The 15,153-nt window shown below is 48.1% G+C and overlaps 2 protein-coding genes across 2 annotated transcripts in view; one reads left to right on the top strand and one right to left on the bottom strand.

The window, feature by feature from the left end:
- Positions 1 to 312: 312 nt before the first annotated feature.
- NAGA (alpha-N-acetylgalactosaminidase) lies at positions 313 to 4,934 on the top strand. Its single transcript, XM_029963653.1, has 7 exons — positions 313 to 497; positions 641 to 818; positions 1,099 to 1,193; positions 1,855 to 2,016; positions 2,473 to 2,670; positions 2,888 to 3,031; positions 3,280 to 4,934. Exons 1-7 carry the CDS (start codon positions 342 to 344, stop codon positions 3,460 to 3,462), a joined length of 1,116 nt encoding a protein of 371 aa, XP_029819513.1. The 5' UTR covers positions 313 to 341; the 3' UTR covers positions 3,463 to 4,934.
- A 691-nt stretch (positions 4,935 to 5,625) lies between these two features.
- The window catches only part of WBP2NL (WBP2 N-terminal like), a 12,619-nt gene continuing 3,091 nt past the window's right edge, over positions 5,626 to 15,153 (bottom strand). Inside the window, exons 2-9 of the mRNA XM_029963424.1 lie at positions 14,984 to 15,143; positions 12,156 to 12,264; positions 11,482 to 11,617; positions 9,849 to 9,941; positions 8,949 to 9,158; positions 8,423 to 8,551; positions 8,040 to 8,116; positions 5,626 to 7,165 (exon numbers count right to left, since the gene is read on the bottom strand). Of these exons, the coding sequence (XP_029819284.1) occupies positions 7,118 to 7,165; positions 8,040 to 8,116; positions 8,423 to 8,551; positions 8,949 to 9,158; positions 9,849 to 9,941; positions 11,482 to 11,617; positions 12,156 to 12,264; positions 14,984 to 15,143 (962 nt within the window). The 3' untranslated portion in view covers positions 5,626 to 7,117. The remainder of the gene's footprint in view (positions 7,166 to 8,039; positions 8,117 to 8,422; positions 8,552 to 8,948; positions 9,159 to 9,848; positions 9,942 to 11,481; positions 11,618 to 12,155; positions 12,265 to 14,983; positions 15,144 to 15,153) is intronic.

Here is a 15,153-nt window from a genome sequence, read left to right as displayed (position 1 = left end):
CTGGCAGCGTTTGTGTCCCTGGGATCCCGGGTGTATGTGCGTGGGAGGCGGGGACTCAGGCGCCCGGTGCTGGGCTGGAGAGCCCCCGGAGCTGAAGGATGTGGCCAGGCTTTGCGACGTGTCGGGAAACACTTTCCCTCGGTGAGGTCAACGAACGGGACCCTGACGGGGTTTAAACAGGAGCCCTTCCTATGGCCTAGACCAGCCCAGCAGCAATCAACCCTCCAGAGTCCCCAGCTAACCCCAAATCCCTTTGCCTACCACAGCTAGTGGGGCACAGGGGTTGCAGGGTCTCAGCCTGCCATGTCCCCTCAACCCACAGCGAGAAGCTCTTCTTTGAGATGGCAGACCGGCTGGCAGAGGATGGATGGAGGGTGCTGGGATACCAGTACATCAACATTGACGACTGCTGGTCTGCCAAGCAGCGGGACGCGGCAGGACGGCTGGTTCCCGATCCTGAGAGATTTCCTAGTGGAATTAGGGCTCTGGCTGACTATGTGAGTACCTGCTGGGGTTTGTGGGGATTTCTGGGTCTCCATGCCACCACGGTGGGAGATCTGGGAGGGGGTGGAGGACCCTGGCACTTGGAAGACACCTTGGATCCCCGCATCCACTCCTTGCAGCTCTCCTCTCCTTACAGGTCCATGCCAAGGGCCTAAAGCTGGGCATTTACGGCGACCTGGGCAGCCTCACCTGTGGGGGCTACCCGGGCACCACACTGGACGATGTGAAGCAGGATGCCCAGACCTTTGCAGAGTGGGGTGTGGATATGCTAAAGCTGGATGGGTGCTACTCATCAGAACAAGAGCAAGCAAAGGGTAAAAGCTCATGGGCCATCTGGTACTTCTTCCCTTGCTGCTTTGGTTGGGGCAGCTGGCCATCTGCAGAAACATTTGGCCAAGTGGTTCTTTTCTTCTGTCTCCTATTGCAACTCCTGGGCAAAGCGGAGGGAGTTTGGGTGCCCTGGAGCTGGTGTAAGGCAGAAAGCCATGCTGGCCTGGGTTTCCCCTTGCTGGGTGGGCTGCAATACAGGCTGCTGTTGGGATGCAGGCTGCTGCCAGCCACCCTCTTCATCAGTTGTCATCTTCTCTCCCTAAGGCTACCCAGAAATGGCAAGGGCTTTGAACGCCACAGGCCGCCCCATCGTCTATTCCTGCAGCTGGCCAGCATACCAGGGAGGGCTCCCCCCCAAGGTGAGGGTTGTCCTATCCAGTGGCAGTTTCCTGTGTCCCCTGTGTGCTGGGGGAGCTCTTGTTGGAGCCACAGGAGCCAGGTGCTACACCCTGCTTATCACTCTGCCCCTGGGTGGTGCTGCAGAGGGGATGTAGCCTCCCTGCCAGGCATCTGGGAATGTTTGGGGTTCCCAGCGTGGCTAGGTGAGGGGAGTTTGTGGGAAGAAGGCCCTGGGGTATGCCATCTCCACCCTACTCAGCTGGTGTGGAGTTGCTCCCGACGGTCTGTTCTTGTGAGACAGGTACTGTCTGGTTTCAGTGCTTGAAACAGGATATTCCTCCTAATATATCTTTCTTGAGAATTGGTTGCATTCATGTACTTCCTCTTTCACTTTTGAGTCAATCCCAAGCTGCCCTCACTCTTGTAGCTGATAGCTGATCATATTTCCCCAAGGCCTCTGTGGTTGCTTTGCCAGACATCCTATCATACTGGCATGTGCCCAGTCATACTGGGACATGACTTTGTCCTCCCTCCCTACATGATGTTGCCCTTCTCCAGATCCCTCTGTCTTTGACACACTTTCTGGACAGTGCAGCTCTCAGCAGTTTGGGCTGCCTCTTCTCCCTCACCTTGCAGACCAGTTCCCTTTTCCCTGCTGCCTGACCCCGTTCTTCTCCTCAGGTGAACTACACCATCCTGGCAGAGATCTGCAATTTGTGGCGTAACTATGATGACATCCAGGACTCCTGGGACAGTGTACTTTCCATCCTGGACTGGTTCTTCACAAACCAGGACGTGCTGCAGCCAGCAGCTGGCCCCGGTCACTGGAATGACCCGGACATGGTGCGGCTGGGTGGTGGGTGCTCTGACTCTGTCTGGGGATGAGGATTTCCAGAGATCCTCTTCTATGGGCAGGGCAAAGGACAAGTGCCAAGAGCAGGAGTCTTGTTGCTGCAAAGAGGCAAAGCTGGTGTTGCCCTTGGCTAAGCTCTGGGAAAACCACATGGTTGCAATGAACCCTTCACTGTTTGAGTTTACAAGTCATCCATGTGTTCTTTTCTTCCCTGCACGGACTGAGGGGGAGTACTGGTGAAATGAAGGGTGTTAGTGAGTGCATTTGAATGTGTGCTGTTGGCAGAGGTGGGATCTCCTGGTGGTGGACTGCTCAAGAGGAAGCAGAAGTGTGTGGGAGGTTTCCCTGGCAAGCTCCCTCCCAGGAGGAAGCAGCATCAGCAAGGGTGACAGACAAATTTCTAACCTTTTTCTGCCTCTCACATCTTTTCACTGTCTCCCTTCCAGCTCATCATTGGAAATTTTGGCCTTAGCTACGAGCAGTCACGCTCTCAAATGGCCTTGTGGACAGTGATGGCAGCTCCTCTCCTCATGTCCACGGATCTCCGCACCATCTCCCCAAGTGCTAAGGAGATCCTGCAGAACCGCCTGATGATCCAGATCAACCAGGACCCCCTGGGAATTCAGGGGCGCAGGATTGTCAAGGTTAGGAACAAGGCAGATACGTTTGGGAGAGCAGACAGGAGCAGCACAGAGCATCACAGTAAGGAGGGAGAGGGAAGTGATGCAGAGAAACAAGAGCAGGAGAACTGTGAAAGCTGGGGGCCTGCTGGCGTAGCAGCCCCACAGGGCAAGGTCAGACAGGTTATGGGCCAGTGCTGGTCCCAGCAGCTCTGCCTCACCCACCTATCCTCACTCCTAGGAGAAAACCCTCATCGAGGTGTTTCTGCGCCCACTGTCCCAGGCTGCCAGCGCCCTCGTCTTCTTCAGCCGAAGGACAGATATGCCCTTCCTCTACACCACCAGCCTCGCCAAGCTCCACTTCCCTGAGGATGCTGTGTATGAGGTGAGCCCAACTGACACACTGCATAGCAGGGCAGCCCTATGGCACCTGGATCCCCCTCTTCCCAGCTCTCTATGCATTCTGGGAGGAGTGGGAGAGAGGACTCACACTCTATGCATCCAGGATGAAGGGGCAGCTGCCCACTGGGTCACCCTCCTCTTGCCCACTACTGTGCCCTGTCCTGCTATGCTATGTCAGTGACCACAGCTGAACCCCAAGATAAAAGGTCTGTGGAAATCTCTCTCTTCCAGGTACAAGACGTGTACAGCGGGAAGATCATCAGTGGCTTAAAGACAGGAGACAACTTCTCAGTTGTTATTAACCCCTCAGGGGTGGTGATGTGGTATCTCCGTCCCACGGCACTCCCGGTGCAACCCTGGCACGTGGTCAGAGAGCAAGCCCGTGGCGAGGGTCTCCGCCCCATCCTCCTGTGATGAGGTGCAGTGGGTGGAGTGTGGGCCAGTGCCAGGATGAGCTGGGAGACCCTGGGACACGTGGCTCTTCACTGAACAAGTGCCTTTTGCTGGTGTGCCCAGCACTGCTGACACCATTCCTTAATACCAGCTTGATGATGTCTGCTCAGTCTGTGTAAGTCAGGAATTCTTGTTACCCGCCTCCTAAGGGTGTGCAGAGCATAATTCCTCAGTGACTGCAAAGCCCTTTGAGATCCTCCTGTGGAAGATGCCATATAAGCAGAGTCCAGCCACTGTTGGAGTTTGTCAGCTCTGACACCTGAGAACTTCCCTGCTTTGAGCGGGGTATCACTGACCATTGCAGGGGCTGTTTGAACTGTACCTGTAGAAGGGCTTTGGATGCTTTACTATCTCCTAGGGTTGCAACACCCCCTTCTCCCTTCACCCCTCTCCTCCCCAGGCCCAAATGTGCAATGGCGTTAATCTCAAGGATCAAACCCGGTCACCTTTCTTTTGCTATAATCAGCTTGGCTTAGAGTAAGGAGTTGTCAATAGGGCTGCATCCCTCCCATCTACCCCCACCACTACCAAGAACTTCTGGAGGCAAGATGGTGCTCTGCAGAGAGGCTTTACTTGCAGGCCTGATCCTGCTGCCAGGATCCTAGAGGCCAGCACTACTGCAGCCTAGCATCCATGCTAGCATTGTATTAAAGCCTCTCTGGCAGCAGTTTACAGCAGAGAAGAGCAAAAACTTCCATGCATGATCCCAGCAGCCATGCTGTGGTACAGCACCAAAAACTGAAGAGCCGTAGCATGTTGTGTAGAAGTGGTGTGGGGAAGATGCCAGTACTCAAGTTGAGGTGGTCACCAGTGCCTCCAAGCTGCAAGTTGCATCCTGTTCTTTCTAGAAGGACATTCCTGCTAGGAGGCAGCTCAGGTCCTCCAGTAGGTTTAACACTCAGAGTTTCTCAGGGAAAGGCTCCTCCTTCTCCCAAGGGCAGCTACATCCACAGCTCCATCCTGAGGAGGAGCCTGCACTAATAAACTGGAAGTGAGTGGTGGGACAGACTCCAAAGCCCTCAAAACTGCTTCACCTTCATACAGCACACATCCTATGGAAGAGTTTAGGTATGACATGGCCTACCCCATCTCCCACAGAGAGGGGTGCAGCATTCGTGAAGATTGCAGCCCAGGGCACTGACACAAGATTAAGCCTCAGACTGGGGAAATACCACATTTTAGATTAGGCAAAAAAAGTTCTGGTTTTGTTCATCTCTCCGAAGGGTTCCTCATCATCTGCCCACTCTGGTTCCTGCAGGACCAAACGGCTGATTCTGGCCACTTCCAGAAACTTTCTCTGAGTGCAGCATCAAGATACTGAACACAGTGATTGCAGTGCTATTAAGGAAGGACTTGCTAACAAACAAGGAGCTGGCTTTGTTCATGGGAAGTGATTGAGGCAAATAAATTGAAATAAAGGGAAGCAGATCACAGACTCTGTCTCATGTTTGTTTAGTGTTGCTAGCTATAACTGCGTGGTTAATGCAGGATTACAGGGCCATTACCTCAAAACAGGAACTATGCTAAGAAATAGAACTGCTTTCCTGTCAGAAATTGGACTGATGCAGAGTGGGAAATGGCTTTCCAGTAGTAACATCATGTTCAGCAGGGCAATGGCACTGCTTGGCACAAGGGGAAACAGATTTTACAGTCCACAGCTAAGTGCCATTTTCCTTTATCATATATTTATTTTTCCCTTACTGGAAAAAGATTGCTAGTGAGGAGCTCCTCTTAAAGACAGGTCTTCCCTGTGGCAGCAAATGTTAAGAGAAAAGGTGCAACAAATACAGCTGTAGTGAGTAGCACTGTGGTGACACAGCCCTGCTAAATGCAGTGTTGTGCCTGCCTGGAGGGCATGAACATGTGCCAGTTCTGGATACCTGGATGAGAGCAAAGGCACCAACCAGCTTTCCGCCCTTCCCAGGCAGCAAGGGGATAAGCCCCACCTTTTCCCTCTCTCCAGTTACTTGATTCCAGATCCAGCGTAGGCATGTACCAGGGGGAGAGAAGGACTGGCTCACAGCTGACCTGAGAGAACGCCACCAACCGAACCCATTCCAGCCCTCTGTGCAGTATACAAGAATTAAGGTCAACACAACACACACACAACAGTGAACAGGCAACTAAAGGTATCAACACTCCTGTATTAAAGTGCAATTCAAAAAGTTACAAACATTCATGGTTGATTTTTTTTTAAATACAGAGTTATTAGAATATCTCTAACTCAGACCTAAAAAGTGTTTATAGATAAGGAAATTTACTTCCCCCCTATGTGGAACTGCTTGAAATTGTGCAAACCTGACTTACAGGAGAGCCCTGGCACACAGGGAAGTAAGAGGCAAAACACTCCTTCCCCCTCACTGTGAAGGTAGGGGGCTGTAGGAAGGAGTACAATCACCCCATAAGTAAAGGATCACAAGGGTCTCTACCAGACTAGAGACTCTCTTCAGAGCAGGTTTAATGGCACTATGTCCTAAGGAAAAAGGAAAGATTGTGGCTGAGCAGCCAGAGTTTCTGCGAGAGAGCTGAGCGATAGTAACACCCACCTCAGACAGCGGTTCCCAGCTGAGAGGACACTGCACTCCTAAGCAATCCCACTCTGGGATTACAGTGCCCACCTGCCCACGTTGCTCAGATGTGGGCCTAAAGGAAAAGATGAGGGCCAGTTTTCCCCTGTGGAGGTAGCACACAGTGCAAGCTTGCTCAGCAGAGGGAGCCAGGGCTGAGAGACCTGTCTGCTGACAAGGCTAGTGCCAGGTCATCTTCCTAACGTAACATATTTTGCTCCAAGGCAGGCAGCCTCCTGTGCAGCACTTGACTCCATTACGCTTGAAGAACAGCTGCTTGACACAGGATCATTGCACAGATATGGGGCCTGCTTCTAGGACAGGGAAGGGAAGACTGATCCGAATGCCTGCCAGTCTATCAGCTCATTGGCCTGTGGCACACCTTTGTTTGCTTTTCTACTCAATGGCTACAAAGGCAGGCTGGTTGGTGCCCAACCCCTTCCCTCTTGCATAGCCAAATGCTTCAGTGTCTCTTAGAATGCACTTCCCAGGTCATCACCTCATGACTGTTAGTCCAGGACACGAATTGTACACTTCCAGCACAATACAGGATTTCCAGAGTCCCATCTCACGCTGAATTGTGCTAGAATTTTAAGAAATTTAACACCTTTCTGGGACACCCAAGAATCTATGCAAGGAACCTCATGGCTCTCTACACCTTTCCTCTTGGATGGTGCTTCAGAAGTAAAAAGTTTGGCACTCCAAGTTGTTTTACTCCAAGATCCCAGAGCCTTCACATTTTAGTCCTAGATTAGTCATGTGATATACTGGTGGTTTAATAAGAAGTCTATCTCTCTCCTCAAGCCAATGGCAGAGCAAAAGGTTAGTGCTTTGACCCCATGAGATAAAGCAAATAAGCAGGAAAGTGCTGTTGTTCTGCCTTGTATTGCCACTGACTTAATGTTTAAGGAGGGCAGGTGCTCAGCTGCCCAGCACTACATCTATCATATAGAAACAGAGATCCAGAGATATGTTAACTCGAGGGGTACTAACAGCCAAGTTGTCTTCAGGGAGAGAGAGTGTGGGAGGCTGATTGCAATTTCCTTCTGTTAGTTGTTCTTCTTATCCTCGGGAGGTGTATAAGGAGGTGGCTGATCCTGGAAGGAGATACAGTAGAGTCAACAACCCCGCTTGTTTTATGACAAGCTCTTCCAGGCTTGGCTCACAAGAAATGACTGCTCTGCAATGAGCTACAGATAGAGCCAGGTGCTACAGTTTAAGCTGTCATTTCATCACACCATTCCTCTCTAGTGTCAGCTATGCTCCATGATATACACTGTCTCTCATAATGTTTCTAGGGAAGGTCCCCTCAAAATCAGGTAACAAGTGGTCTACTGTAAATGAACCATTTAATCTGCTTTAACCATCATCCTCCCTCCTCTTCCAGGGCTTTGTCCTTGTTGAGGCTCATAGCTCTGACCCAGCAGATAGAAAGCTCCTGGGCTGAGGGCCAGCTTTGCTGCTCCATCACCCTCCAGCCAGCCAGACCCACACAAGGCAGTGAAGGGCACCGGTGGACTGTCATGTACCAGGTGTAGGCTACAGCCAACCTACTGGCTCCACCAACAAAACAGTAAGAGACCTTCTCATCTCCATACAGCCCAGAAAAAAATGAAAGAGAAATCCACATGCTCTCATCCTTAAGTGACCTGTTTTTCTTTAACTCTCCCCACTTTCACGCCCAATGGATGCAGAGAGCTCTGCATGTTCTCTGTTCTCTGCTATGCCTTTAGGAATAAGACAGGTAACAAATGGCTGTTACTGACAAATCTTAAAGCCTTCCTCCTTTCCTGACTGAAAATTTAACAAGCCTTCCTCTTGGGACCAACATCCATGCCTCCCTCCCAGAAAAATGCATACTTTCTGTGCATGTTCAACATGAAGGTATGAAAGCAAATTGTTATGAAAGCAAACCACTGTCTCTGCCACTGACAGAGGAGGGAGCAGCTACAGACCTGGCACAGTACTCACCATGGGCATGTACACGTTGTGTGGGTTGGCAGGATTGTAATATGCACTGGAAGCAGCTTCCATGGCCTTACTGCTTCCTGAAAAAAAAAGGAAAGCCACCTTAAATATCTTAGGCAGTGGTCCCAGAGCCTCCTCCCTGGCCATAGCTCTTCCAAGGAGGCAAGAAAGGCCCAAAGAGTTGACAGGAACTGCAGCAAGCTGGGTTAAAATTCAGAGCAGCTCAGGACAGCTGGCTAGGCAGCTGCAGGGCTGAGCAGCTCCCCACAGATGACTCTGAGCTCCTGCAACAACAGGTTCCCCATGCTGTGCCCATGACACCCTCAGCCCAAGGCCCCATGCGCCCTTTTGCAACCAAACCCTGGTCAGCCCCCAGTCCCATTTACCTGGCATGCCAGGGCTCACCCAGGATGGGGGAGCTGAGGGGGCTGAAGGTCCCGCAGGAGATGGCCCGGAGTAGGGTGGTGGAGGTGGCACATACGCAGGGTTCATGTTTGGAAGTGGCGGGTAAATACCTGAAAAAGACAACATCAGACTGATGCTTTGGACTGTGGCAATGGGACAGAGGGGAAGAGAGCTCACAGGCTGGCAGCACATTAGCTCTGGAGAAGAGCAGTGTCCAGAGGGAAGCTAGGCGGGCTTAGCAGGGATGCAGACAGCAGGGATTTTACAATTTGCTAATGCCTGTCATGTCAGCAGTCAATAATTCTAACAAGCAGCAGCACAACTTACGAACCACATTTTCATATACCTGGAACTATAGCAACACATGGGTGTGATCAACAGTATGAGACAGATTTTTTCAAGGACAAGGATCCTTGATGGAGACAAAACTACAGTAACCCTCACTGTACCACTGTCATTTCTTTACAGCTAATATCAAACAGAGTCATCGTTACACAACTTCCAAACCTGGAGTCTGAGCATATGGGTATCCCATGGGCTGTGGAGCAGGTCCATAGGCATTCATTGGAGGTGGTGCATAAGGATATGGTCCGTTTGGTGGTGGAGGGGCAGCATAGCCTCCTGGCACAGGTGAATAACCCCCGGGGGCAGGTGCATAACCTCCAGGAACAGGTGTATAGCCATAGCCGGGGTTCTGGAGAGGAACGCCACTGGAAGCTAAGGAGCACATGTTTAGTAAGCCAGACATCTTTCCTTACAACTAAATGCACAGAATAAAAGGTTTCCCTTCATCTAGATTCACTATATAGTCCTGGCATATTACCTCACAGCTACCAGTCCCACCATAAGACCTCCCACTGCTTGAAGAAAAGACCACGCTAAAGCAAGCATCAGTAAAGTGTTTTTCCCTTCTTTTTAAACCTTCTTTCTGAAAAAAATGTACATTTTAAAATGTACATTTCTTAAAAAAAAACTGTATCAGAAAAAAGGTACTTTTCCTCCCATTTGAAACTTTTAAATAGAAATTATTTTTCTAAAAACTATTTTTCCCCTCTCCAAATGTGCACATTAACTTCCTCCATCTTACTGAGCTGAGGATGGATAAGGGAATCAATTTTTCACCATCACATATTTCAACTTTTTTTTCCAGGAGGAATAAGGTTCTGCAGAAAAAGGTGGTCTACCCCAGAAGCACAAACCCCAGAATATTTTGACTGCACAAAGCACTAAGATGAACTAAAGAAAAAAGACTGGAAGGGAAAACAAAAGTTCCCCTGAAAAGAGAAAAAATAGTTTGCTGTGGAAGAGGGTATTGGGTACCCCTCATTCTATGAAGTTCAGAAAGAGCACTATTTGTTTACTAGCTCAGCTGACCGGGGGGAACAACAGGTTCTGAAAATCCCTTACCACTAGAAGCAGCTTTGAACATCAGCTGTCCAAACTCAATGGCTCCTCCACTGTTGAAAGTCAGTTTAAATGTCCCCTGCCCTTCCCAGCCACCTAGGAGAGAGAGAGAATTAGAACTGAAACAGACTACTAACCTCCTCGGTAGCAGCCAAGACAGCAAAATTGTTAATACTCCAATTATTTTTTTCTTTTTTATTTCAAAACTATTTTGCATCCTATTACCAGGTAAAGTCACGGCACTGCTAGTAGATGTCCCCCAAAATAGTATCTCAACTTCCCTAAGTTATTTCTTCACCCTTTAAAAGTTATAGTCATGTAGAAGCAGCCTACTCTAGATACTAGGCTGTTTTGTTCTTTCCTGAAAGATTTAATAGACTCTAATAATGAACACAGTGTAAAGATAGAATATTTATTTCACTGAGGATTTTAATCGAAAGCCCTCAGATGAAGTTTTATTGCTGACCTCAGTGGACTACAGACTAGGATCTGCAACTCAAGCTAGGATTTAAATCAAATGTAACATTTTTAATCTCTTTGACACATAGAACCTCAGACAGGTTATTAAATGCTGAGGTATAATAATTTTTCAAAAAAAAAATTCAAGTAGGTGATGTATTGCAAGATAAGTAAGACTGCTTTGTTTTGCCAGGGCTTTTTGGTTTGTTGTTTTTTTTTTTTTTTCCAGGGGGTGCTTTGTTTTTTGGTGTTTTTAGAAAAGAAAAAGGGGTCATTTAAGTAAAAGATGTCATTTAAATAAAAGATTTCATAAAATAAGATTTATCTTCCTTGTCTAACAATGAAGTTAGTAAAAAGAGAGATAGTCTCTTGGGGACAAAACAGAAATAAAGTATAGAAATATAACAAAATAATCCATCATGGATAAAGTCATCCCTTTGGAGATCACCTCTTTCAAAGCACTGTCTTAGTATGACTTCAGCACAAGAAAGCGGGCTGATCCACATTCCTCAAACAACCCAATCACTTTAAAACCTTGTTATGAACAGAAAGCAAAAAGTATAAGCTCTCCAGATGCCATGAAAATGCACGTAAACTAATTCCAGGGCTGGAGAGGGAAGAAATTTAAACCAGAAGCCTTCTTTTCAATCCCTGTTTATCGTTTGCAATTCCACATGTTTGGTCATGAACACCAGTGTAAGTCTTAACACAGTTTTGCATTCAAATTGGGATCAAAGCTAAATCAAAGATGGACAGCAGCTCCCCAGATGCTCAAGTTGGTAAGTGGCTGCTGACCTCCTGAAAACAAAAGTGGTTGCTAATTCTGTCTATCAATAGCATGACTTTGTCATTTAGCCACACTTCCAGGTCAAAGACAGGAGAAAAACAAGCACAGGAGGAAACTGGGTAAACACGGTATCTACAGCAAGACAGAAGTTACACAATCAAACAAAAGTCATCCTGTGAAAGTCAGTTCCTAGTTTGGGGGCAGAAAGTAACACAATAGCAGTGCCTTAAAGTTCAGGAGACGGGAGTCATCTCAGCCGATATCTCACACAAGCTACACTGCCACAGCTCCCCTGTGTTGCCTGTGCATGTAAGCCATCTGTCTGGTGTTCAGCAAAAAAGTTCTTGTGACACTTGGGAAGAGTTCAGTCTACAAAGCACGGGCACTTACCTCCTGCCTCGGCCTGAATCTGTCCTTTGATGTAATTGGCAGAGAAAACAGGCTGCTCAATTGAGCATCCTTTCACCAAATAAAATGGCATCATGAAAGACTGCATAGGATCCTTGCCCTTCGACACAAAGATCACCTGCAAGACATGAGGGAGCACTTCTGAATTACTTGATATAGTGGATGATTGTGGAGTTCTAGTCATATCAGCATCCAAAATGAGGGTAACTTAAGTCCTAGTATGAATATGCATCGTGTTATTTCACAGCTTTAATACAGCAGAACCCCCATGGATCTGATGGCACATTGTTCACTTGCCTGAAGCATGTATGTTCCAAAATAATAAACCACTTAAAACGCACACACACAGTTACATAGTTTTATTGTTCTGCTTTTGAAGGATAAGTTATGAGAGTTTTCAAAAAAAGTAATACTAAATGACACATTATATGAAATATATTCTCTAGACAGTGATTTCCAGGACTGCATGTGCCTTTGTAGGGAATTGGGATTGTAACACAGGCATGCCCTATCCTATCTCCACCTTCCCTTTTCCTACCTAGTGCTGTCAGTGGTTCCTTCCACAACAAAAATCACCTCTACCACCAACTAGGTTTCTGGTCTAAAGTTCACAAGATCCCCTGAGAAAGAAACAGCCCTGGTGGCATCAGACTTACCCTGTAAGGGGTGAGATACAGCATCCCTTTCTTGGTGCCCTTGAAGACTTCAGGCTTGCCTGTCACGTCACTGAAGGAGAGCTCCACATCTTTACACTGTTTGAGAACACTACAGGAGAAAATCAGACAGATTGGAGAGAAAAACTCAGCAACAGCTCTGACACACACCCTCATCACACAGGGAGCGGAATAGCACACCAAACCTCTAAATATTATCCCAAAAGTTTCTGCTATGGGCCCTGTCATTTTGACTTTGAACAGAGAGGGATGATTTATGTGGAGTGGAAGAATTCATCCTCTCACCTGTGACAAGCCCTGCTCCTCCTCCACAAAAGGAAGCTTTAAATAAGTTTCTCTTTCTGTCTCAAAAAAACTGAGAAATTCAGGCTGAGGAATTCTGCTCTGCACATAAAAAGCCTCAGCCCAAAGATCAGGGAATAGAAAGGGTTGAGTTGTCAGAAACCAAGGTGTAATCACACAGCAATCCTCTCTCCGCAGTCCATGCTCAAATCCAGGCCACTGCACTGGAAAACAGCACTGCTGTAACGCTGCACCGACTGTGCAAACTGAGGAAGTGGCTTTACTAACACCCCCTCTGCTGACCCTGCTTCACATGACTTAAGTAAGTACTTGTAATAAACAGTACCACGCTAAGGAACAAAACAATGAGCCAGTAATGTCAGCAATAAGGATATTATTGTTGGATATCTATGGGAACATTAGCAGAGTTTGCTAATGACACAAAGCCAGATGAGAACTGTGAACACTGCAGGGTTGGGGGTATGGAGGTGCCTGGAAAATTAAGTATCTTTTCAGAAAAAAAAAAACTTAAAGAGTTATCTTGGAAAAGTATGTCACTGAATCTAGGGGGCAGATCCTGAACATACTGCACAGTAAGAAAATTTGCAGAATAAACCAAAGAGCCTCGGGGGTGATAAACTGTCAGCATGTTACAGTGGCAGAAGATGCTGAGGTGTTTTATGGTTCAAGAGCATGAAAAAACAAAATCACAAAACCCTAAACTAGCACACGCCTGGAACAGGTTGCATCTGAAGTAATCCTTATTCTGATCAGCATATTGTAGAATTCAAATAAAGTCATGAAACTGCACAATTATTTGGGGAAAGGAGGAGTCTGCAGGGCCACCATATAGGAGAACAACCAAAAGCCCTGTAGTTTCAGGTTGTTTGCTCTTTAGGGAAGAGATGTATCTGATACATTGTAGATGTATCTGAAAAATGCACCTACTTGAGAATGAAGACATTAAAAAGTCTAGCTTTAATGAGAAATAAACAACTTCACCAAGAAATTCCACTGGGACATTACTTCATAATTGAGCTAGATGCAGATTCTCAGATTGGCTGGAAGGGAAAGACTGATGAGGTAGAAGAGCTCTTCCCATTTCCAAAATGCAAAGGGGGAAACATTTCTTCTAAGCTAAATAAAACCAGCTTCTTGACAGCTTTGATCCTACCAGAACACTTCCTCAGCCATGTCCCTTAGCAGCGTTTCACATCAGTTTGCCTCACTGGGAAGAATTTCTATGTAGTCATTGTCATGTTTACTCCTTCACAGCTATTCACACAAGCAAATAACATGCAGCCACCACCACTGGGAGTAATTAGGCTGCTGAACTGGTTTGCACCGTCATGCCTGTCCAGGGCTGTCACGGGAGGGCTGCACACCCTGTGGACTGCCCCCACCTGTGACTAAGCAGTACCTTGAAGAATGGCCTGAGATCATAAAATCCCAGAATGTTAAGGGTTGGAAGGGACCTTAAAGGTCACCTAGTCCCAACCCTACTGCCATGGGCAGAGACACCTCCCACTAGACCAGGTTGCTCAAGGCCTTATCCAATCTGGCTTTGAAAACTGCCAGGCTTGGGTCATCGACAACCTCCCTGTTCCAGTGTCTCATCACCCTCACAGAAAAACAATTTCTTCCCAATGTTTAGCCTAAATTTCTCCTCTTTCAGTTTGAATTCATTACTCCTTGTCCTATCACTACAGTTCCTAACGAAGAGTTGCTCTCCAGCTTCCCTGTAGGCCCCTTCAGATAATGAAAGGCTGTTGCCAGGTCTCCACAAAACCTTCTCCAGGCTGAACAGCCCCAACTTTCTCAGCCTGTCTTCACAGGGGAGGTGCTCCATTCCTCTTATCAACTTTGTGGCCTCGTTTGGACTTGCTCCAACAGTTCCATGTCCTTCTTATGTTAGGGACTCCACAGATGGATGCAGTACTCCACACAGGGTCACACCAGAGTGGAGCAGAAGGGCAGAATCACCTCCCTTGACCTGCTAGCCACACTGCTTTTGATGCAGCCCATGATTCAAAGGACAGAGAGATCTCCTTTAAACCAGCATGAGCTCTACACGTCAAAGGACTTCCTTGACTGAAGTATTAGGAGTCAGCTACAAATTCAACACTACTTGGAGCATACTTTTGGAGTGTATTTTTCCTACTGACTACCGGCTCCAAAAGAACTCCTTTGATCTTTTACTTCGATCCTTTACTGGGCCTCCAGTTTCTAGATGTGTCTTGCCAGGATGCTGGGAGCACCCGAACACAACCAAGCCGAAGCCCGAGCCCGTTGAGCCGGTCTGCCAGTCCCCACCTGGAGCGAGGGCAGGCGTCGAGCACCTGGCTGTGCTTCCATGGAGAGGCGCTCCTCCGCACAGAGAAGGAACAAGGGTTTCTTACTTCTAACTCAAGGGATCGAGACTCCTACCTTAAGTAGTCTCTGCCTCTCTGACTTCACTAACTGCATGACCTTAAAAAAACCCCCAATTCCTTGAGTTTTACAGCGATGGCAGCTCACTCTTCGCGTACGACGCCCGCTGGAGCAGCACTAAGGACCACCGAGCTCCCGCGGAGAATACGGGGCAGCTCTGCGGACCCCAGCCAGGCCTGCTCCCCGCACTGCCCGCCCCAGCCCGCTCCCACCCTGCCAGGAGCCCTTTAACAACGCAGACCCCAGGCCGCGCCGGGCCTGTGCGGGC

This window comes from Manacus vitellinus, unplaced genomic scaffold (genome assembly GCF_001715985.3).
Source record: "Manacus vitellinus isolate BGI_N305 unplaced genomic scaffold, ASM171598v3 scaffold_5_pilon, whole genome shotgun sequence".
Taxonomy (NCBI): Eukaryota; Metazoa; Chordata; class Aves; order Passeriformes; family Pipridae; genus Manacus; species Manacus vitellinus.
Note: the sequence above shows the minus strand (reverse complement) of the source record. Positions and strands in the feature narration are given on the sequence as shown.